Below are 25,576 nucleotides of genomic sequence, written 5' to 3' on the forward strand. Positions count from 1 at the left end.
AGACTCTCTGAGTTCAAACAAGACGTTTGAGAGATGCTTAATTGGCCCCACTGGATGGGAAAGCATTAAATCCTGGTCCCCAACACTCATTCAGTGTAGCTTCTTTTTAAATGGCAAGCAGAATCATCTAATTCTATATACAAATCAACTAGCACGATACTGCTTGGTTGAAAGGGTCACCACAATTATGTAAAACATGAGTATTAACTATAATTGGGATAGTTTGCTAATACAATAAAAAGCTCTGAACATGAGAAAAGTTATGCTCACAGCAGTAGCTATCACTTTCTAAAGTAAGAATTCATGGATGAAATGACATGAAAAAGATGGTTATAAAATTTTAATGGAATGATAAAAGGCAAAAGTCAGCCTCTCAGCTGAATTCTTAAAATCCCTATATATCACAATCAGCTCCTTAACTGTAAAATCAATGTGGAGTATAACATGTTGTCAATGTGGTTGTCACTGGAGGGAAGACTGCAAAGTATGACAGCTACACAGCTCAGCCTGACAATGATGAAAATAAAATCATAAAGCTTTTTACATGGATGTAACTGTTTATAGAAGCAACTACTGAACATAGGAACAGTGGGCATCTTTTTCCTTAAGATTCTTAGTTCATATTTCAAACCATTTCATTACAGTATTAATACTATAAGGTAGTTTCATTTTGGCAAATGAAATTATCTTTTATGGCAGGCTATTTTGCTCATCTGCTTCAAAAGTTCAGACTCGACTTAAAATGAAGACACAAAATTGTCATTAATCTTTTCTAATTCCCTAAGTAGAGCCACACATTTGTTTACTTCTTGCACAGACTGGGGGAGCAAGGAGCTGTACTTTCATGGATGTATTTCAGGGGAATCTATACTTTCATTAATATACTGAGACATGTACCTGGACTACTGCCCTTTAAAGCTAATGAGAAATACCTGATTTGCTGGGAAACTCTCTCACTAAGCAGAATAGAAATTCTGTGCCTTTTATTCTTGAATCATTTACTCTTTTCAGGAACACGGACAATGAAATTATACTTATTAACAAAATGTGGTGTCTTTTATATACTACCAGCTGTATCCTGAAGAAAATCCAAATTGTGTAGCTCTGGGCACAAGGAACTACAGGAACCTTTTATCACATCAGATCACAGAAGTCATTAAGCTGCTCATTCAATGACATGTGGTCCATACAAACGCCTTCAAATAAGTATTAAGAACTGTCTTCAGACTATTCAGACTTTTTGTTCCCTACAGCTCCAAATGCACACTGGTTCCAGAACTTCAGCCTACCAGTTAAGAAACTTCTATTTCCTAATCTATAGGCATGCATGGGCAGCTTGTACTATTTATCATACAATCAGCATATTTTATGTGCCATGATACTACTTCAGCTTAATTTGGTCTTCTGTCCTTTTGCTATTCACCCTGTTATGTAATGCACGTGACTTCCTTTTCCCTTTACCACCTCACCAGGTTTTGTCTTCTCTTGCTTCAGTTTCCATTTATCTTTCCTGAGCACACATGACCACATTCATGTCAACTAACTGTGGATTAGCTGGTATGCCTAAACTATATGGACCCAAGATACATAGCTAAAGTAGGAGACCTGTGTTCTCTGACAACAGATACAATCAGGAAAGAAAGCAAGCACTTCCAAAAGCTGAGAACTGCATCATCTACCTTCTTGTCCTGCATTGCCTCTCTCTATTGTTTGCATTGGGAAGCTTTAAAACAATAGGTGTCCTCATCCTGGAACCAAAGCTTTGCAGTAAGCATGCCAGAGAAGCACATCATAGCACTCTATATGATAGGAAAAATGCTTCCTTGTTTTGTCAAGAAATAGCTCAGCTGATACATTGCAGGAGCTCTCTTTTTTTTTATTTTTTTTTTTTTTTTTCTCTAGCAAATTCCGTACATAATGATCTCAAGTGACAACTGTATACTCTTGACATTACCTATTGTGAATAAACATTGGACTGGCCTGTAACTTTTTTATACATAAAAGAGGTGGACTTGCAGTCATTTATGTAAGAACTAAAAATTTAAGAAATGGACTCCCTGATAGGCAACTTGCAAACCCTTCTCTCTCAACTAGTGCAAGTCAGGCACTTATAAAAGGGCTTCAGTAAGAGCTCTCTATACTGGAATTGTACACTGACCCATGGGACTGAAATATAGCCAATGTAGAGAACATGCTGGTGACTGAGATGTCCTGCTGTGTTCAGCTCATTAGACTGCAGATAATTTCTGGGACATTCAAAAGAAAAGAAAGGAACAAGCAGCTCTTCTCTAAAGTAGCAATTTTGCTAGCTTAAAACTTGTCCAAATAGAGATGGATTTTCTCAAGCACTAGAAAAAGCTCCTTTCTCATTTGGGAACGACCCTTCTGATCAAAGATTACACCATGTGGATTGCTACCAGCCAATACAATTTTGTGAGTCATAAAGCTACACCATAAGAGTTCAGCAGCTGCCATTGGACCAGCTTCAGGTAACTATAATCAACTCCTTTACAGCTTCTTTCTCAGATAGCTCAAAGGCTTGTCATAACAAAAGGGAACACTTAACTGAGATCTTTTTTATATCTAGAAAATTTCATTTTATTTCTGAATGCAATGCATGAAATTCTGCTCTCAGCTCAATGGTAAATACCGTCCTCTCAGTTCAGTGGTTATTACACTGATGGCAAGAGATTTATCTTAAATTTACATTCAAGTTACTGAAAGCAAGATTTAATCCAGAAACTTCATCATCAACTGTTTCTATTTGTCTGGCAGTAAATAGTCTGATGCTATACTGGCCAAGATCACTGGAACAAACATCTTTCATTAACACACGTTTAGCACATTTTAATATATTCATAGGATATGTACGTTAATGTTATCTAGTACAGGCAGGTTAGATATTAAAAAAAATACATGGAATCAGTTATTAGTGCCACACTCATGTAAAAGGAAGCATTTGAAAATTATTTACAGCATTTTTTCTTGCATTAAAAAATACCCCAAACCTGCTAAACTGTATATTAAGAGATTTTATTATCAGATACAACAGATTTTTATGGCAGCATTTGCAAATCATTCCTTAATAATTCCTAATATCCTCCTAGTTTACTAAATATTTATCATAAATAAAATATAACATGCAGATATATTGTGAAATCATCAGCCTGTATTAGTAGAACTCTATTGACTTTAAAAGCAGATGTGTTGATTTACATATATTGCTATCAGGTGTATGTATGCACATAAACACACACAAATGCATATATTTTATTCCTACAGATATTTTATGCTTTGGTGAAAGATATATATTCACTGGTTAAAATTCAATAAGAACATGTGCAAACACATATATTTCAACAGAGTGAGAGACATAGGAAATTTCTACCGTCAAACTGCACTTTAAAAAGTCAAAGTCTATTGGTTAGCAGAGCCAGGAATTAAGTATAGTTCTGCAACAAGCTGTCAGTATAGGCAGTTTTATAAGAAACTTATTGAAACCTTGACAGAAATACTGCTAATTTCTGTCAAGTCTTAAGCAATTGAGTTGAATATCCAATCCTTTCTGAGATGGCAGCCCTCCACCCAACCAAGTTGGGGAGGTTTTGCAAATTATGAGGGTTGTTGAATACTGGGGACACATCAGCATATATTCTTTAGCAGTATCAATGCAAAGGAAAGAGGACATTTCAAGAAAAATAATTTTCCCCTTGGAGACATGGAGTTTATAACTAAACACCAAAGTTTGTTTTAAGCTAAGGAACACGATACAGCATCACAGCTGAAGAGGCAAGATGTTTCTTAATCTCAAAATATTTTAATTGTGTAAAAAATGGCAGAGGCATTATATGTTTATTTTCTTGTTCATAAATTTCTTTTGGCAACATCTACCTTTCATAACAACTAAAGGCATTTTTGCAGTCAGGTTTTGCAAAGGGTAGCATTTCATGCTAGTGCACAAAGCTCATCCAATTTCTATGCAACAGGTAACTTACACATATATGTTCAAGAAGACTATATACAAAGGCATGTCCTGTGAATGCCTTCTGCCCTATCCCTAAGTCCCCAAAAGAGAATTTTAAAATTCTACACCTACTACTTTGCACAAAAAATGATTTTTACATATACTAACAAGTGATGCCTTTTAAATGCACTTCTGTGCTCCTCCGATTTAAAATTAAACAATACTATGTGAACTATCTGACCAGCAATAAACCATCTTTTAAATTTGAACTAAATAGTCATAGGAGACTGACTGCATTTAAACCATGACAAGTTTAATAATATTGTATCCACTTTTGGTAACAAACAATTACAATAAAAGAATTGAATCTCAATGAAGATTTTCACATGCAGCTAATACATCTCTGGTATGTAAACACCAAGTTCAGAACTTACTTTTATGAGGTAATTATTTATAGGTAATGTGTTCATAGAAGCATTTATAACTTTGGAGCTTAAATGTATTTATCAGATAAATTTCTGTTGTGAATTATTTGCTCAGCTTCAAAGAAAAATGTTTTACAATTGTGGGAACACATTTTGTTCTGTGTGTTCTCAAGGTAGGCAGCAATGCATTTAGAGAAGGGACTGAAATGAAGCTGAGTCACCAGCACTGAATATTTGCTACAACAAATGCATATGAGCGTCAGGCTAAACTTATAGTCTGAAATGCAGATCTCATATCAGTGTAAAATAGAGTAAGACCAGAAGGCACTTTGGTGTAAAGGCAGAGAATGAAACAGTAATGAAACCAGTAGTGAAACACCCACCACACGTCCCAACTTTTCCTCCTCAGAATGACTTACTTTCTTATTAAACAAGATATAACAGGAAAAATCTCTTTAGAAAATACTTAAATTTCTCTAAAATTTGGTACAATGGGGTCATCCGCTGCGGATTTAAACAAAAAAAAAAAGCAAAGAACATATTTGAAAACAACAGATTTTTCAAAAAAGTATGCTATTAGATATCCTGCTACATTGTGAGAGAAAACTAATAGGTGAAAAATCCTACCCTGCCAACTAAATGACTGTACCTATATGCTGATACCTATTCATTAAATCATGGGACTGTTGAACAAATTACATGACTGGCAGTGGCAAACTCAATTTCAGATCAGTAGATCACCACTTTGAATTAACAAAGATCACTGCGAATGAACAGTTCTGCTCAGCTGTGGTATAGCTTAGGTATTATCAACACAGAGATAAGACAACTGTCATATACTATTAATTTCAACTTATTTTCTCTGATTTGACTGACATCAGAATCAAGTCCCTGCATATAAAGAAACACCACTTACAAAGCTACACTTACTAGTGTATCCTAAACTAACCATATATGAACACATATGCATGGAGGATTACTATTTAAAGAAATAAGATACTACTTCACAAAACATATATTTAAATATTCATGTTTTATGAAAATCTAAGACAACACATGCTGGATCCCTTAGGAGTTGTTACTGCAAGTTAATATTCAGGAAGGAAATACATTATTGCTATTTTACTGAGAAAGCTAGATAACCAAAAGAAATTATGCGCAATGGCAGTTGAACTGTTATTTATATTTTCTGCTAAAGGGAGTTAAATAATATCAGACTGCTTACTGTCTTCTGCTGTAGTCATTGCAGTCCAGTTGCTATAAGCATTGCCATAACCATTGGAGGCAACCACTCTCATCTCATACTCAGTATGTGGCTGAAGATCTCTGACCCTGTGTTGTAAGGAAGCAGTAGGGCTGGAAAGCAAACTGCAAAGAAAAGCAGCATGAGTTACGTCATTAAACATGCGCACCTAAATAAAGACTAAAACATTACGTATCTTGTAACAAAACCAGCCACCCTAAAGGTGAGCCATATTCAAGATAATGGGACTTTTCTTGCTCAGCAGTTGACAGTGGCCTTGCTATGGTCTGCGTACTCTAAAATGTCACCAGCAGAATGCCTCCGCCGCATCTGGAGTCCATAGCTGGGTGCGCCTGGGGCGTTGTTGCGAACTGGTGTAGACCAGACAACCTGAAGACTGGTCGGAGTGGCAGATGAAAGCCTTGGAGGCATCACACCATCTGGAGCTGTCGAAAGACATGGATGAATTAGAGCAGAGAAAACCACGGAGAACATATGCCGGTAGAAACAAAATGCTCCATACACTGGAAAAACTGTTCTTCGGGATCAACAGCAATGTTAACATGGTCCATTTAGTTTAACATTTTCAGTACTGAACAATGTTATTTCTTCATTTTCTTCTATCCAATACAGTTATATGTGAATATGATTTTGCTAAAAGCAAACCTCCAAACACTGAAACTAATTCAGAGGCAACATATTCTCTACCACCTGTTCAAATATTATCTACTTCTCCTTGTGCCCAGCTCTGCCACCCCAAGAAGTTAAAGAAATGCTCACAGAAATGTTATGCAGTAAGAGTAAAAATTGATCAGACTTTTTATCACTCACATACCTTCTCACCCTTATAAATTAGTAATAATTTTAAAAGAAAACAACAAAAAATGTAAGGGAAAAAATGTCTTTAGGTAGAAATAAAAATAGATTCACTGAAGTCTCAGTCTCTAGCCCCCTGTTTTGTTAAGGAAATTAATTTTTATGAAGTCCGGGAACTCCAGATGAAAATGTGTCAGTAACGATACCACCAATGACCTTTAACTACTGCAAATTTCACTGCATGCAGTAAAAAGAACTATGTCAATTTTCACCCATGATTTTATGGCTTTATTTTTTCATTAAGAATAAAGCTGTCTGTTGAAACTTTCTGGAACTTTTATATATAACACATGTCTGTAGCCATAGCTCTGTAGCTCTTTTCCAGAGAGTTAAAACACTGGAAAGTTACTGCCTTTGTCATTTAAACTCTTGTATAATAGTTTTGCTTTTCATGGTCCAGCAGTTACCATTTGATTCTTTCTTTGGTCTTTCCAACAGAAATTTTTTGTGGCCGTTATTTTTTTTCCTTCTCTCCATTTGGAAAAAAAACAATCTCACAGATCTGTAACTTAAGTTGTAGTTGTAAGCCTCAAGGCATAAGTTGTAAGATGAGTGAACAGTATTTTACAGTAAGTTTTATGATTTTCATTTACCACCTGTATATGAAGTGGTTACTAAGAGGAAAGAAACAGATTTTGTGATACACTGTCTGAATCATTCTCTCCCTGAAACAGATGAAAGAAAGGCATTGGCTCAAAAAATAAGTCATCAGCCATATACAAAAGTTTTTATTTATACTGACGTATACATACAGAGATATGTGAATTGGTATGTCTGACACTTTTACTCTGATTACATGTACTTATGACTCGGGAACTTCAAAATTCTTCAACTTCAGCTCTAAATTGTATTACATAGAAAGGCACAAGACAAGTCTTGCTCCAATCTAGCGACCTGTTCTCTTTCCCTTAAGTTGAAGGCCTGCCAGTTCTCATACGAAATTTTTACTAAAAGCTGGCTGCAGGTGTACCTGAGTTATTACCAGGTATTTTACTTCTGAGAATTGGCCCCTAGCCCTTCAACCCTCCCATCTTTTTCAGGACAAGATTAAGTGGAACAAGATCTCCAGCTTCCCTTGCTCCCTTCCCTTCTTCTCTTTTAGTGAAAAAAACCATAAAATTTCTGGGTTTGAGCCAGCCTGGCAGCCTTTGGATGCTCCTTCCTGCTGCTGTTATCTAGACTTAGGCAATAAGGCTCCAGTAAATCCCAAGTAAACTTGAAATCTTCTGGTCTCCACATCCAGGAGATGTTTGAGACTAAGGTAATTCATGGTCTGCAAATCCCTTGCCAACATCTTCAAGGCCAATAAAGAGCTTGTGAGCACCTCAACTCAGAGGGAAGAAGAGGGCTGATGAACAGCCCCAACATCCCTCCAGCTGAGCCATCAAAACCAAACATCTGCACACTAAATGCCTCTGTATGTGAATTAAATCTCACTCTCAGAGTAAAATGGAGAACATACATTTACCTCATTTAGCATCATTCTGTTTAGCAGCAACATAACTAATGCTGGAGTTAAGTTGTACAATAAGAAGGCTTAAATCTTATGGATGTACAGTGCTTGCAGATAATCATGAATTATTTTGCCATCCCTTTATAAAGTGATTCCTGAAGTTGTTAGCAAGCAAACTCAGCCAGCACGAGAAAGATGGCGCCATTAATGCAAAACCTTTTATTAGAGGGTTTTAAAGTGTTTTCACAAGCTGACGCTAATAGAACAACTCAATATCCCTTCAAAGCAAGGTACTACCTCACTTAAAACTGAACTGTCTGTAGCACCAGTTGTTTAAGTGCACACAGAAATTCTACAGTAAAAAAAGCTACATCTAAAAATGAATCTAATTAGCTGAGCTGTAATCTGCCCAGGAAGCCAAAGTTCACATTGTTATTGAGAAGACAGTGTGAGCAACTCACTGAGGAGGTAAAAGCGTTAAATTTATTTCCAGTTCTGTCAGAACACATCAATTCACCTTTGTCTTTCATTTCTCAATCTGTTAAATGGAGATAATAATACTTATCCTTCTTTGTAAAGCTCTCTGAGATCTACAAAGTAAAAGCTCTGATTAAGCTTAGTGGTGGTTATTAGAGTGATACAGGAATGTTCATCAGAAAACAAAGATGTAGCTGTCTAAATGTCAATAACAATTCACCGTGTGGACATTATTTTAATGGCGTAGGTAATCTCAGCTAAATGTTCAAATCTCTTCTACCAACAAAAGCACAGCATAGGGAGGAGTAGAAAATTTGGACAAATCTCATCAGTGAAAGTCGACTGACCTGTAGAAGAAGCCAAGCCCACTATTTTCAAACCAACACATTAGAATATACAGCAAATATATTTAATCTGCAAGACTTCCTGTAGCTTGCAGAGAACATCCTCAGCTATACACTAGTCCTCAGGTCTGTGCTTCCAAAGGAATGGGGAAGGGGGGTACAACAAATAAATTGTCAACTCTCTGCTGAGTCATAATGAGAAAGGTGCTCTATTAAACTAATCATGCTTTGATCATTAAAACTACGGAGCACTTCCCCCCAAAAATGGTAATTCTAAATTGCACACAAAACATCCTTTGACACTTTCAAACACTTCTCATCACCAAGGTCTTCAGTGTAACATTTCCCTCAGCTTAACCCTTTTTATCCAATCCATACTCCCGAGAGACTCTTTACTACCCAAGTAATAACTGGCAACCAGCAATAATTCTGCTGTGAATTTCTCAACAGAAGAGCCATGTATCTATCAGCTTGATATATTGTCTTTAAGATGCAATGTTGCTCAAAAAGCTCCCCTCAAGCTTTAATATGACCCTCAGGGGGCAACCACTCCACTTGCAAGCTACTGAATCAACATCTAGCCCAGTAAATCCTCACTTAGCAGGGCAGAAAGTCACACTTTGTATATGAAGAGACTACAAAGGCAGAATAAAATATTTAATCAGCTGTCAATTCTAATCAAAGAATTAATAAACAGCCCCACAAAATAAAATAAAAAAAACCCGAAGACTGTTTCAACCTGACAATGATATATATTGTATTCCAGATACTCAGGTACATGCAGATGAGTCAAGAAAGATCTGAACCCTGCTCAGCCACTAAATGTGCAGTCTTTGAAAAGTGTTTCAACTTCTTGCCTCAATTTCCTTATCTTAAACAACATATGCAGTAGTAGTCAGCTTTGTAAGTATTTATTTTAGGACGGTAAGAATTGCATTAAATGATTGTTCTTAAATGCTTACTCTGTGTTGAAAGCCTATTTTTCTGAGAGGTATTCATTATATTTATCATAAGGATATATCTGAAATTTAAATTTTCTGAGAGTGGAAGTCTGGGTAGGACTATTAAAAGTGAACTACCATTAGAACAATAAATTATTATTTCATTATAAATATGTCTGTGCTATTAATCTTTAATAAGAGGAAGAAAGTCACTAGAGCTCAATTTGTTATCTATAAAATTGGTGTAAACTCACATCAGCTTTGAAGTGAAGTGACACTGCTTTTAACAATGATCACATATATTGGCCCTCCTGTGTCTATAATATCTGCAAATAGGCAGCTAGAAGAGTTTGGAGCTATGTAAATGTAACTCTACAATTTGCCACATCTGCATATGTAAAATATTTAGCACAGGTGATGCAATTGTATCTTATCAAAATATTTTTCATACACATGGAAGCAAACGATAACTGCAGGTATTTAATTACAGAGGAGGAAAATAGGCTCTCCACATCTCCATCTCTCTCTCTGTGCCATAACAGCAAGGAAAAGTTTCAGTCAGACGGCCTTTAGATTAATGTCTCGCTCAGTCATGTCTACTCTTCCTGTTTTCCAGCTTCAATTCACAAATCCCATTTCTTTATCTCATTGCAGTGGTTGTTTAGATACTTCTGATTCATTTTCTATTTTAGGTGCCCATACTGAGATCATCTCATTACTGCACTTTTTATGGCAATATGTTCTGCACGTTGACATTTGTTTCTTCTGATTCTCCCAGGTATGCCTGTTATCTAGTTGTTTGCTCAGTCCAAATAATTCCAGTTGTTGCACTCCATAATTCTCAACATGGGCATGTGCTTTTGTTTCATTTAACCGAAAGACAGGACATGATGCTGGGCCATATGTCATCACTAGAAGGGCATGTTAGTTATAAACCTTTATTGGCAAAGCAGAAGATTGCTTTTTTTGTTTCTTATCTTCACAGGTTCATTGATGTTTACTTCAGTGTGGTTTTTAACTCTTTTCCCAGTTATCTTTCTTATCCAGTGTATAGCAAATAGATGCAGTTGTTCTTGATTCTTCATCTAATATGAATGTTCAACCATCTTGTTTTCCACCTACTCAATACTTAAAGAATGTATAGAGTATTCTTGGATTTTAATTTTATAATTTCACTGATACATGTACAACTACATGATACATGCAGTTACAGATGTATCTCCATCTAATAATACATATACCAGGGACAACACACCCCTTATTCAACACACATCCATATACTTTGGAACATACAAGGTGGAAGGTCCATGGCGGCCTTCTTGCTTGCTCCTCTATGGCACAAGGGTCTTGGGAAGAAAAGATGTGCTATGGGAAAAAGCAAGTTCCCAGTAAATACAAACCTGTTCACACCTCATGTTAGTGAAATTTTATTTTCAGAACTATAACATAATCAGGGTATGGAACTATCTTGTTCTCTCTTCATGATCTATCCTGTTTCATACGTCTGATCTCTGCTATAATCATGGAATCATAGAATGATTTGGGTTGGAAGGGACCTTAAAGATCAACCTGTCATGGGCAGGTGCACCTTCCACTAGACCAGATTGTTCAAAGCCTCATCCAACCTGGCCTTGAACATTTATAATAGTAATTTCATTTGAAAAGGAGTGGCTTTGTAAATCTTTTCACTTTTAGCATTAATCTTTAATGTTACTTGTATTTGTAAGGCACAATATCACTCAGAAAAAAGAAAACAAAAATGTTGGGATTCTAGAGGGCTTTCTATGAGAGAATGGACATGTGAGCAATCCTGCATGAGAACAAGACTGATAAGAGCCTCAGCCGAGCAAGAATGCGATAAGGATGTGACCCTGAATGAGGGGGGAGAAACTCAACGAGACAAACAACCCCTGGAAGGGGTTGGGATGGAAGAGGAAGTTACCCAAGGCAGGAAGCCTGGCAAGGCTGATGGGGCACTTTTTATCCAATCATAAGAAGGTTTAAAGCGCGGGCTAAGTTAACTGTCCAATCTTGAGGACTTGTACTGCATGTTACTCATGTGTGCGGGAGAACATTATAAAAGGGCTTTCTGAGTTGTAATAAACGGGCATTGCTTGATCACATTGGTTGTGTGCGTGCTCAGCTCTCCCACACAAGTTTGAAAAAATCTGAAATTTATCTTTATCTAGATTGAGTGTGTAAGCTCTAACTGCAAATTTTCCTCCATTTGCACTATTTGGTATTCCAAGATGCAGAGTACAATATAGGTAGGGCCCTGAAAATCAACTCAGTCTTTACTTAATGATATGCAGACCTGAAGTTTTAGACAATCGTATTTTGAAATCCCAGAGCAGGCTTACTTATTCCTCATTAATAATGCTCTAGCGAAAAACAATATCAGACCCCCCCCCTCCTTTTAATGAACTTTTCTTCATGTACAATCTCAACATCTGCAATCCATTTATAGGTCTCAAGTGAAAATACGTACAAGAGATATTCCTTTCTTAAGTGTTATATTTTACTGAGGTCAACACTATAAAAATGTCTTATAGATTTGTCACCTCTACCTTTATATAAGTAACCTGCCTTTGTTCCTCATGCTAGATAGAAGTTTATCCATGTTACTCAGCAAGAACTTTCCTAAACTCTAAAAGCTACAAAAGAATGCCAATAAGCAATTAGCTAAATGATTAACGATTTTAATACCTGTAATAAAGACATTGGATAGAATTTATAACTGCCTAGTAAAACTAATTATTCATCAGACTGTTTAAAAGGATGCCTAGCCAATAACTGTCATATGACATAATTAATTTTTTTTAAAAATACTATGATGAAAAAACACAAGGATTGGTCTTACAAGATCAGGCAGAAACCACATTTAAACAAACAGTTCCTGGGGGTTAATTGTGACTCTGGTTACTGGAAAATGAAATATCTCTGTGAAGCAGCTTTGAGAAACTGCCTCCCTTTACTTACGAACAGATGTGGCAAGAACAGAGAGAACAAGATCCTGTCTATATTCATGAAATAGCTTCAGCTTCCTGCATGAAGCACCTTTAGAGATAAATTTTAGGACTTTTTTTTTTTTTAAAAAAAAAAAAAAAAAAGGAAGAAGGTGAAAGAATTTGACATCATCTTCAAAATCTTGCAGCTTCCCTTACAACTGCTATCTGCAGGCAGAGAGCTATGACCAGAGGCAGGTATGCCAGCTTCCACATTGATGGAAACATCTCTGGTGAGAGACTTGTAGACTGCTGGTGAGCAGACACTCGGCTAAATGGAAGTTTCTTTCTTAATATTGATAGTACAGTTTCAGAGAATTGCAGGCTGGCTTTTAAGGTTTTTACTTCATGTTTGAAACAAAAAAGTTCTTAGATAGCTCTGGAAATAGGGGCTTCCTAAAAGCAACAACAACAACAAAAAAAGCAAATTATATCACTGATGGTTGGGAAAAGACCAGGGAAGAAAGTTTAAACCTATGTAGCTTAAAGAAAAATAGAAGAGCAAAGGGACAGATATATAGGAATCTTCAACTTCATAGAAGTTTTGCAAAGACAAAGAGAATCTCTGTGTCTTGGGAAACAGGACATACAGTAATAGGATTAAACTGATGTAAAAAAGATTTCAAATCTCCATCGGACTGAACAAATGTTTTATCAGAAATGAGACAATTTGTGGTTTTGAGGAAAGATGCGTTAGATTATTTCCTGATGAAATTTTTTCAGTCTAATAATTCAATGAAGGGGACTCTAACGTCATAGAAGATGAAGAAGGAGCAAAGAAAAAGGGAAAGGCACAGAAGTGATGACGTTACAAGAAGCATATTCCTCAGTCTGAAGTATAAGTTGTTGAGAATTAATTTTTAATATTGTTTTATTCCATGACGGAAAGCAAAAGCACAACAGAATATTCAAAACCAGAAAGCAGCATTCTGCTTGAACAAGTGGGCATGGTTGCTGCAAATTATTGTTGCTATATAGCCACTCACTGTGGCAAAAGAAACTAAGAAAATACAGCAACCCGAATACTAAAAAAAGTAAGATATTACAACAGATATGAAGGTTCTCATTCAATAAGTTGAGTTCATTTTGACAGAAGCATCAGTTTATATATCCCTAAAAGCAGACTGGAGAACAATGCAGGTTTGCAAATAAATTAGATCTGCAATAAGATTACCTGTAGTTATTTTTAATCCTTAAGTATCTCTGCAGTACATAGAGGATGGTGAGAAATACTACCATTCCTGATGGAATCCAAGCTTGAGAGTGTCCATAAATAGAGAATAGATCTGACAAGATGAGAGATGAGCTGGTGTTAGGAAGCCACTACATACAGTGGGTGGTGCAGTCTTATATCTTGAATGTCCTACAGGTATCTGTGAGATGCAGGTCACTGGACTACCTTTTGGCCATGAAAGAACTGAAGCCATAGCACACGTTTTCCCCCTCAAATTCTTTCCTTATTTTCAGAAAGAGAAGGAAAAGAGGTTTCCTCAAAGTTTCTGCTCCTAGTCATCCAGGCAAGACAGAGCTAGATTTGGTTCACAGCAGCTAATTAACTTCTTTATGTCATACGTGGTAAGCACAAATAACCCTTGTCTCATTGTCAGTGTCTTTTTATAGGGAAAATGGGAAGCAGGTGTTGAGAAAGAAGTGACTCTTCACACCTACATTGTCCCCATCCTTCTCACCCCCTCCACAGACAGCACGAGCAGCAAGCCTGATGCTCTGGAATTCCTGGAGGAGACCAGCTCTGTGTCATGTCTCTGCCAAGCCACTGCACCCCCTCAAACTGCCACCTCTTCTCCTTCCCTTTCTGTAACAGAAAAATGTGCTTTGACACTGCCACATTTCCAGTGGCATTTACATGTTGTTTTGAAACAAATACTATATATTACTATGATCTATGAATTGAGAAAACATTTAGAAAACAAAATCAGTATTGTTGAATAATAAAAGTAAAAGCTTAGTTATAAATGAGGAAAAACAATCACCTTACTTTTAACTAAAAATGCCCATTGTTTATACCAATAAATAAAGCACTCTTCACAGCAGACTCACATATTAAAGGATCAGATAACTTTATCGTTACAGGGAATTGCAAGGTTGCAATGTCCAAGGCACTGCCTTCTTGGGTGTGAGTACATTTGGAGATATCAGCTGAGGATACACCATCACTAATACAACTCATTACAGCTTTGCTTTTGGTTCTAGCCTCTTGATGGTACTGATATAAAACAATACAAAAGCTAGAAACATAGCTGGTCCCATTGTGGTTCAGACTTTGTGATGTGTTCATGGTATGATATTCCCACAATCGCTGTTCATACACCATTGTTTTTTGCAAGAGTTTCCAAAAGTTTTGTATATTCCACCTTACCTAATCTGAAATATATCTTTATGAAATATATGTGTATGACATATGAGAAAAGCAACTAGTTCTTGGATATTTTGTTCATATATCAAAAAGCGCCATAGGAGTGCACTAGGGAGTATGTTGTCAAAGAAACCATGGAATTTTATCTTCTCATTTCCCATTTTCTCTAAGGTATAGGTGCTTATCACAACAATATCAAAGTGTCTTCTATGTCAATGCACTGAAATAAATATATTCCCACTGAAAGTCATGAAGGAAATTCAGAAATTGGGAATGTACAAAATCTCATTAATGTTACAAACTAACTTTACAGACTGGGAGTCTCCTCTTTGCTTGTAAGAAGTGTTGTTCACTTAAAGACAGTGGAAGTCATGGCCCTTAAAATACTGAGAATATAATTCTTTGAAAATTTACCTCATAGTTCAATAAAGTGTCTTCTAAAATTTTGCTCCCTGGAAGTCTTTTTCAGCAGCAACCATATTCTCGAAATAGAAGTTAAAATATTATAATTTACTACTTTGCTCCAATCTTCAAGATAATAAAAAGCATATTATCTTTTCCTGTTCACCTGAGCTGGGCAAGGCTGAAAACAAAAAAATATCAAAGCAACAATACTTACTAAGTAGAAACTGGTTTGTGTGTTATCTTAACCTGCTTCTCTATTCACTCTAAGGCATTCAAAGCATATAGCCTTTGAAGTAGCCTATACTCTAGTTTTCTTCTGCAAAGTACGGCACATGTCAGGTTCAGACAAAATACCAAAAATGACTGTATATTTTATTAAAAGCCTATTTTTCCCTCTCTCTCTCTTTTTAACAGAAGTCTAATTTAGTTGTTGTTCCCTTAGGTACAAAGTACACAGTTCATAATTCATTTGATATAAAATGTCGGTTTAGATTTCTGCAGTTCTTTGATAAATGAGAAAAAACATGTACATTTCAATTTCCTTCTATGAGGTTTTACTAGCAGAAGTCCCCCTCCCATTGTGCTGCTCAAAGACCTGTGTGTTAAATTAAACATCAAGATTCAGAAACTGTAGGGAATGATATTTCCAAGACATACAGTACAAATATACGAGACTGGGAAAAAAGGTAATGATTTTTCCTACCAGTAAAGTGATGTCTCCCAAAGAGCATCTTTGATCCTTGAATTAGTTCTCAGTTATAATTTAATATATCAAAACTGTCAGCAGCTTTCCTTACATTTAGACATAAAGTGATAGAGTCAGCTCCACAAAGAGCAAAATACAACATTCAGGGGCCTGTTCCCCTCCCAACATGTGCTTGTGACTCCGAAGTCCATCAATATTAATGGGGAAAATCTGTGTACATCAAAGGAGATGGTGGAGAATTAATTTAATTGTATGTGTCATCATTAACAGTATGGAGTGGTTTTTCCTATATAACCACTAATCAACATGCAAAACTCTCAGGGAGGTAGTCTGCACAACATCAAAGAACAGAATCAAAAATTTAGTTCTGGAAATAAAACTGTTATAATTAGTAAAATAACAGCAAAACACTGTATATTATTCTCTTATATAACTCATGAGGCTGAGGCTGACAAATTTGAACTATCACACTTACAGAGTAAACAAGAATTCTTATCACTTCTCAAAATTGCCAACTGCAATTCTATGGCTGTCACTTCAAGTTACAGTCTAGTTCAACAGATGCAGTATCAATAAATTAAGCTGTATTAAAAAATAGCAATAGGATCATGTCTGATGCTCCTGCTGAGCATATGTCCAGATCCCCAAATACTCAGAACCCAGGACCTGCTTCTCTTGTCCCCTGTGCTGCTGACATGTATACTGCAACCTGAGAAGTGTCTTTAGCCCTGGGTTACAATAGTACCTGTCCTATCTTCTCCCCCAGTAAATAAGACCTTTTTTTTTTTTTTTTTTTTTTTTTTAAATCATGGTAGTAGAGTTGCAACAGGACAGACGGGCAATATTCTTCCTTTGCTGTTTCTTCTTGTTTCTGTTGCTTCTTTGCTTTTGAACCTAGAGATTAGTATGCTGCCCAGCAAGTGGGTGATGGGAATGTTAGCCACTTTAGGATGCATAATCCAGATCTCCTTTTTTGGGTCAGTGCTCTAACAGAGATAAGCTACGACAGAATATGAAAGGTGACACCTCCATTCCACCTAACTGTGGCAAAAATCTGTAACTGTACTTATGGATTGGTCCCCCACTAAAAATAGCATTTCAGTTGACAGAAATATGATCCAGATGTTATCCACTGAAGCAAAATATTTAATATTTAAGGTGAATAAAAAGCAATTCAGACAGGCCTATTCACACAGAGAAACAATCCGTGTAAAATATACAGTTGACTTATCTGATGAATAGGGTAAAATGACTGCAGCCTTTTATACCCAACCCATCCACAGCATTATTAAGTAGCTACTCATCAGTTAATGTCCTGTTCTAGATACTTTTAACAAATAAACCATTCATATGAATTAACTGTTGGCTTCACTTCCTCAGATAATGCTGAAGTACACATAAATCCACTGGAACTGGTGGAAGTGTGTCAATATACAACAATGAATGATCTGTTCCCCACTATTTTCACTAAAAAGACCTTGGCTACTGTCTTCTTCTTCAAAATTGGGTAACCTAATTGATTTAAAGTCTTAGTAACACCATCACGTTTTATTCAAACCCAAGCCAGGCTGACTGTGTTTTCCCTTATATGCCACAAGATATGTCACAGCATTTACTCCAGTCTGCACATACAATTCACCGTATGTTGAGATAAAGGAAACACCATCACAATATTTATTCTCTGCAATATAGATTTTCTTCAATCTTTTAACAAAAAGCAGAGGCAAGGAAAACTTCCTCTCTTTTGTTCTTTTTTAAAATGTAGACTGAAAGGGCTAAATCTTCATCACAGAAAATTTACAGCTGCTTAATGCAGATTATAACCATCAGGAACATCCTGTTGAATTTTTTGGACAGCACTATCAATTTTTTACAAATAATCCTCTCAAATAGGCTTCTTAGTATGTAAGAGCAGTCACAACTTTGGTAAAAGGAAAAATAGAGAAAGAGAAGTAGTCTTCCTTTACATAATGTCATCTCTTCACTCGTTCAACTTCTTTCTACATGTTCTATTAGAGCTGGTTAGATAATCAAAAATCAGTCAACCCAAATTCACGTATTTTCTATGTACACAGTGGCCACATTCAACTATGATGACACTATTCATAGAGAGGCAATCTACCAGTCTAAGCTGAGGGACAAGAAGAGAGACTGATGAGCTTTCTAACATGTATATTATACTTTTCAGCACATGGATGAATATAAACATCTCTTCTACCTTCCCTTGCTAACACATGCCTGTTTTTCTATCTATCTGTAAAATGGGAATAGCAATCTTCAGTCATTTCAGAAGCCTACTAGCAAGTTGAATTAGTAAATACTTGTAAAAAATCATAAAAGTAAATAGGTCAGTATACAAATAGTAAGAATTAATATAATTCAATACTAGATGTATCCCACTGTAACATGAAATACATGAATTACCTTTCTCTCTTATTTTACTAACCTGGAATTAATCTAAGAGCATAATATTTCTTTGTCAAAAAATAAATAAGACCTACATACAGATCCAAAGGAAAAAAGACAAAAATCCAGCACATATGCATGAACATGCATATACAAATATATCATATACACATTTTTGTGTGTGCATCTGCATGTGCATGCAGACACAAAAATAAATGATCAGAAAGAAAAGCACAGTGAGGGAAAGCTGTAAAATTTCAAGAATCACTAAGGGCTACAGAATGTTATAGTTGTCTTTGTTATAAGAAAGAGGGTAGCATTATAAGGACACCAGAGGAGAAATTACTCTAATAACTGATCCTCACTTCGCTTCCCTTTTCTCTCCCTTTCTGTCTTTATAGAGAAGCTTATTTCTCCCCTTAGGTACTCAGTCAACTAGCCCAAAAATGACTGCATAGATGTTACATACTAGGAAAGAGTAAGGAAAAGTCAAACTTAAAACACCACCAGGACAAGTAATTAACTATATGGAGGAAAAATATTTTAATTCTGCAGTGTTTTAAGAATTTATATACAATGTTTAATATCTTTTTAAAATTCAATTACATATCTGTTTTCAGACTACACAGAAATTTCCCAAATAGGAGTCAATAGGAATTATTTTAACTGTAAATGAAACCAGCAAAAAAACCAAGAGCACTTTTATGGTCATGATGTTTAAGACAGATTAATTTCTGGTTCTGTCCCCAGATAAAGAGAGGAAAAGAATAGTGATTTGATTCCCTCTACATTTCATCCTTAGCAAGATCTTGAGAGACCCTTAAATTTTCCCCCCTCAAGCCTTTTTTTGTTTGGTTGGGGTTTTTTAATATGGAAACATGACAAATAGGTAACAGGGTGATGAAATTGGAAACTGGCCGATGTGACACCCATCTATAAGAAGGGTCGGAAGAATGATCCGGGAAATTACAGGCCTGTCAGCTGGACTTCGGTGCCCGGGAAGCTGATGGAGCAGCTCACCCTGAGTACCATCACACAACACATGCGGGACAACCAGATGCTCAGGCCCAGTCAGCATGGGGTTATGAAAGGCAGGTCCTGACTGACAACCCTGATCTCCTTCTATGACAGGGAGACCTGCTTATTGGATGAGGGAAAGGCTGTGCATGTTGTTTACCTTGACTTTATTAAGGCCTTTGACACCGTTTCCCACAGCATTCTCCTGGTGAAACTGGCTGCTCGAGGCTTGGATGGGCACACGCTTTGCTGGGTAAAAAACTGTCTGGATGGCCGGGCCCAGAGAGTTGTGGTGAACGCAGTTAAATCCAGCTGGCGGCCGGTCATGAGTGGTGTCCCCCAGGGCTCGGTTTTGGGGCCACTCCTGTTTAACATCTTTATTGATGATCTAGACGAGGGGATCGAGTGCACCCTCAGTCAGTTTGCAGATGACACCAAGTTGGGTGGGAGCGTTGATCTGCTCGAGGGTAGGGAGGCTCTGCAGAGAGACCTGGACAGGCTGGAGCCATGGGCTGAGGCCAACTGGAGGAGTTTCCATAAGGCCAAATGCCAGGGGCTGCCCCTGGGCCACAACAACCCCCAGCAGCGCTACAGGCTTAGGGAGGAGTGGCTGGAGAGCTGCCAGTCAGAGAGGGACCTGGGGGGGTTGATTGACAGCCGGCTGAACAGGAGCCAGCAGTGTGCCCAGGTGGCCAAGAAGGCCAATGGCATCCTGGCTTGTGTCAGCAATAGCGTGGCCAGCAGGGACAGGGAAGGGATCTGACCCCTGTACTCGGCACTGGTGAGGCCACACCTCGATTCCTGTGTTCAGTTTTGGGCCCCTCACTACAAAAAGGACATTGAATGACTCGAGCGTGTCCAGAGAAGGGCAACGAAGCTGGTGCAGGGTCTGGAGCACAGGTCGTACGGGGAGCGGCTGAGGGAACTGGGGGTGTTTAGTCTGGAGAAGAGGAGGCTGAGGGGAGACCTCATCACCCTCTACAGCTACCTGAAAGGAGGCTGCAGAGAGCTGGGGATGAGTCTCTTTAACCAAGTAACAAGCGATAGGACAAGATGTAATGTCCTCAAGTTGCACCAGGGAAAGTTTAGAATGGCTCTTAGGAATTATTTCTTTCCAGAAGGGGTTGCTGGGCATTGGAACGGGCTGCCCAGGGCAGGGGTGGAGTCCCCATCCCTGGACGGGTTGAAGAGTTGGGTTGACATAGCGCTGAGGGATATGGTGCAGTTGGAAACTGTCAGTGTTAGGGTAATGGCTGTACTGGATGATCTTCAAGGTCCTTTCCAACTTAGTTGATTCTGTGATACTGTGAAACTTTGCTGAAGGCTTACAGAATTCATTGCAAACAGAGGAATTTCAAAGCTTCCTCAACTGTGCAAAGTAGCTCAAAAAATCTTTGCCACTTTACTCAAGTCCTTTATGATCAGATGGCTAACTTCCATAATCTAGATGATTCAAGTACAGAAAATACAGACTGAAATGACAAAAAAACCACCAAACAAACCAAACCTAAAAAAACCCACAGACATTTGCCCTTCCTGACAGTTAATGAAAATGCCATTTTATTCTGGAAAATATAGGGACAGGAGTTGTCAAAAATAAATATAATAAAGTGAGCTTTTAGAAAAGCATAGCAAATCATAGTAGCAAAGTAACATAAAAATTGATCCAGTTCCTAATACATGCATATATCTGGAAAACAGTTCAAAAGACAAAATTCATGATGTGATTTTTCAAATGTCTTCTGCATGTTTTCACTAGGAATTTTAATGCAATTTTATTGTAGAATTCCTTCAACAGAAGAATCTAATTTATCACGTAAAGAATGTGGACTTTAATTACAGTACTGAACAGTCTAATTTGGATTTACACAAAATGATAGAAAACCCCCAAACAACCATGAATAGGTTTAAGATTATATAAAATTTGTATACTTCATCTAATTTGTATCTTTTTTTAATGTAAAATTGAAACTGGTCCAAAGTAGGTTTATGTGGTGGTAGGTAATAATTTTAAATAATGATCTGCTGCTAAATTCCACAACAGCCCATTTTCCCCAGTTCTAATATATTCTGTTTTTCAGAAGTACAATCAAGCTGTAGTTTTCCAGTGTGAAATTTCTTAACTGTAGATTTATTCCAAGAGATTTAAGTACTGCCTAGACTTCCTGCTAAGGCTAAAGTTTTGGAAAGACCTGTAGTGAGACCTCTACAATGAGGTTAATTGCCTGCTTACAGATATCAGTTGGTTATTTCAAGCTGTTGCACAGTTATCCCTTTCTCATCCAGCACTCCCCAAGCAAGCAAAAACATCCATGTCCTTCTAGGCAACTAAAACTGGACTTCTGACCTTCTTGCCCTAACTGTTTCATGCAGCTCCAGAAGACAGAAAGCAACCTAAAGGCTGACTAATACAGATGTCCTATGTCTGAAGCATGGAAACAACATAGCTGTGACTATGGGAGATCTGCCTATCCCCAAAAGGACAGGGTACAGGGGCAAAGGAAAGGAGGCAATCAGAAGAAAAAAAAGACACAGTTGGAGTGTAATTGCCTTCTGGCACTCTCCAGTTTTATGAATAGGGACTTAAACTAAGGTTCAATTTAAAGCAACCTTGAGGTGGTCCTTTATGATATGTGGAGTCAGGATGAGCCCCACCTGGCTGCAATTTAGGAAAATGAACAGTTAAGTGGCACCTCTGTGCCTCCCATTGCCGGAGTCTGAAGATACAACCTTTCAGGAATGAGATTTACTTCTCTTGCCACTCAAAACACCCACCCAAAACCAAGAATAGACACACTACATAAGATCACTGAAAGATGTGCTGAACAGCCCGGAAGAGGGGAATAAAAGAAGAACTAATGAAAATGACAATCAGTTCAATACTGCAGAGGTTAGAGAAGAATTATTGTTTCATTAGAACAACTCCCAGTTTTCCATACAAGCACTTCTGCAATCCCACCCTTATATCCTCATGAAATCATCTTTCTGGACAAAAGGAACTGGAACGGACAATTTTCACAGCTTGCCACTGACACTCTTTAATTAGCTAGGTCATTGATGAGAGATGTAGGAAAGCTCTTTCCCCCTCCCTACTCTAATCTGCTCTCTCCTTAAACTACCTCTAGAAAAGATATGGTCACAATTTTTCGTTAAGAACTTTCTATTAACACTCCCCATCCCACCCGTTGGCTTGTTTACAACAATTTTGTTTAAAATATTTCCTGTTCTTCAAAAAAATTCAGACATTATATTATTCTGAAGTTACAGAGATATCATGCAAATTTCTGAGAATCTGGATTTTTTAATATATTTTTTTCACAATTAATAAAATAATTACACCAAAGCTTTTTTTCTAATCGACTTTTTTTTTTTTTCCCATTTTTAAATTCTGTTTTTACTACTCTACTTTTACAAGTGACATAAAAGACTGCAAGAGAAAAAAATGAAAAAGAATCAGAAGATATAGAACAAAAAGAATCTTGTTGGATTTTAGTGTAAGTCTACAGGAAAAGAAAAAAGAAAGAAATAATAGAAAAAAGGTGAGAAATTCAAAAAACAACTAATGTCTCAGAAATACCTGAAATCTGAAGTAGGGTAAATTCTCTCAAAAGAAGTTTTATGGTGCGACTCTTAATGCGATACTGAGCATCATGCAAAAACCAAACTTGTCTCACAGGGAAAACTCTAGCTTATTCAGGTTTGATTTTTCTTCCTAAATAATTCTGGCCTAACAGCATCAGTGTGCTTTGTTTACTGAATATTCATTCATCTAAGAAGGCCTGTTGGCTTCAGTGATGAACTCACATAAGCAAATGCTTTCAGATGTGAATGTAAGTTGTACAATGTGATTCGTATTTGTTTGCATAATTAGATCAATGATTCTATGATGTGGTTCAATAGCCAGTCTCAGAGGTGTTGCTACTTATACTAAAAGTGGCTGAAATCCTCTGGTTGCAGTACGCCATCCTCTGTAGATGTTGAAAAAAATATCAACAGCTCCAAATATGTAGGCTCACTTTTTGCTGCTGCGAACTAGCCCAAGGTTGCAGGCAGAGGCATGCAGTATTCCATATGCAAACAAGGGACCAGCAAAGGGCAGGTACTTAAGAGTCCAAGACAAAATCTGACATCTTTCACATTCCTATGTTGTGCAAATCACAGACAGAGCATAGAAATGAACAACAGACTTCCTAAATTAGGGCAGAGATTGAAGAGGCACTTCATTGCTTAGGCAAATATTTTTTTCCAGAGTGCCTTCCCTTTTATGTTTTACATAGGGAACGTATCAATTCTTGGAGGCTCTTTTCTATAGATAAGTCAGCACTAGTTAATGGTTTGCAATCCCCCACACAAGTAACCACACAGAGACAACTCTGCAATGGGACACAGAATTACCATCCACAAGCAGCTTCATACCTCTTGTCATTACTTGGGGATCCAGTTCTTTTCTGTGCTTTGGAGGTGATGATTGAGCCTCCACCTTCCTGCTTCGCATCTGATCACCAGCCCGTCTCTCTCTGCTATCTCTCTTTGCACCTATTTTTTCAGACTAATCTATCTTCTTCCTTTCTACATATAGGACGTCTCATTCCCTGCCATACTAGGGCTTTTCTGGTCAAAGGAAGGGAACAAATGTATTTAACTAGGGTATAAGCTATTAAGCAGTGACTGCAACTTTCTATTCTGTTAGCTTACCATCTCTTATTACAAAGCAGTCCTAAATTAATGGGATCCTCTATGTGCCACTCCATCAGAAATAGCACTCATTAAGAAGAAACATATCTAAGGACACTGTACAAAATATTTTCTCCCAGATTTTTGCAGTTTTACATCTGCTGTACCATTTCAATACATTTACCTAATTAAATTAATTCTAAAACAATTTGTTCTCCAGATCTTTTACTGGCTGGCATCTTCAAGTTAATGTGAAGCACTGGCTAGTATATTATTTTTTACAGCTTCTACCAAAGCAGTTTAGGACAAGATAAATAGATCAAATTTATTCTTTTTGGAAAAAATATAAAACTCAAAAAAATTTACTTCTACCTCTGCAGTATGAAATTTGTCACTAATCATTTTAAACTATGCCCTTTTATGCTTCTTCCATCTCTTTTAGCTTTCTATGCAGTTCTTTGATGTAACAAAGACAGTTTCAGACAAGATTTCAGTTCATCTGGAAAAAAAGCTTTACGTCTTGAGGCAAAAAGCAGTGTATTTAAAATTTATATACTCCATAATGCCTTTGTTCTGAACTTGAACATCCTGAAAAACTTCTCTGCTTTCTTTTGCCTTCCGACTCTGAAGATCATTTGTTCTCATGGTTTCAGCTTCTTATTATGCAACAGTGACTTTAACTGGTGGTTCCAGCATTTAAGTACATGCAGAGTCATGGCTGACCCTTTCTGATCAATTGCCAATCCATACAGGTTTGACTGATAAAAGAGCCAATTAGATTTAAGCAAATTAAGGGACATCACCAATGTCAACCACTTATTAAACCGAATGCTGAATTCCATGCATACAAAACACTAATGCACCAAGTCCCATTAAGAGTTGAAATCCTAACCCCATTAGTAACTCCAGACCACTACAGGGTAAGGGTCAAAAGAAAGTTTCATATTTATGGATTAACATTTGGATTCAGTTTTTATTTTTTTAATCTTTCCAAGAACTCTTGAACCTGCACTGCAATTTTAGTCAAGAGCTCAGATAAAATATATTCCTTATTTCTAAGATTTTTCTTTAAGCGTTGACTTTAAGCATGGCAAATCAGCTTGATGAGAAATTAAGATATATTCAATCAGGGAATGCTACAGATTTGGTGTGCTTTATATTATGTGCATTACTTTTTAAATAAAAAATCAAACAGAAGAAATGCACATTGGAAGAAAATTTGTATCATAATTGAAAAACAGTGATCTGCAGTAATATCAAAGTGGA

General features: G+C 37.1%; 1 protein-coding gene across 7 annotated transcripts in view; it reads right to left on the bottom strand.

Annotated features, from left to right (window-relative positions):
* The window catches only part of USH2A (usherin), a 392,395-nt gene that overhangs the window by 135,877 nt on the left and 230,942 nt on the right, over window positions 1-25,576 (bottom strand). For all 7 annotated transcript variants that reach the window (XM_074897210.1, XM_074897211.1, XM_074897212.1 and 4 more), the window contains 2 exons: window positions 5,928-6,078; window positions 5,615-5,757 (listed from right to left, as the gene is read on the bottom strand). In XM_074897210.1, the coding sequence (XP_074753311.1) occupies window positions 5,615-5,757; window positions 5,928-6,078 (294 nt within the window). The remainder of the gene's footprint in view (window positions 1-5,614; window positions 5,758-5,927; window positions 6,079-25,576) is intronic.

This window comes from Athene noctua, chromosome 1, assembly GCF_965140245.1.
Source record: "Athene noctua chromosome 1, bAthNoc1.hap1.1, whole genome shotgun sequence".
Lineage (NCBI taxonomy): Eukaryota > Metazoa > Chordata > Aves > Strigiformes > Strigidae > Athene > Athene noctua.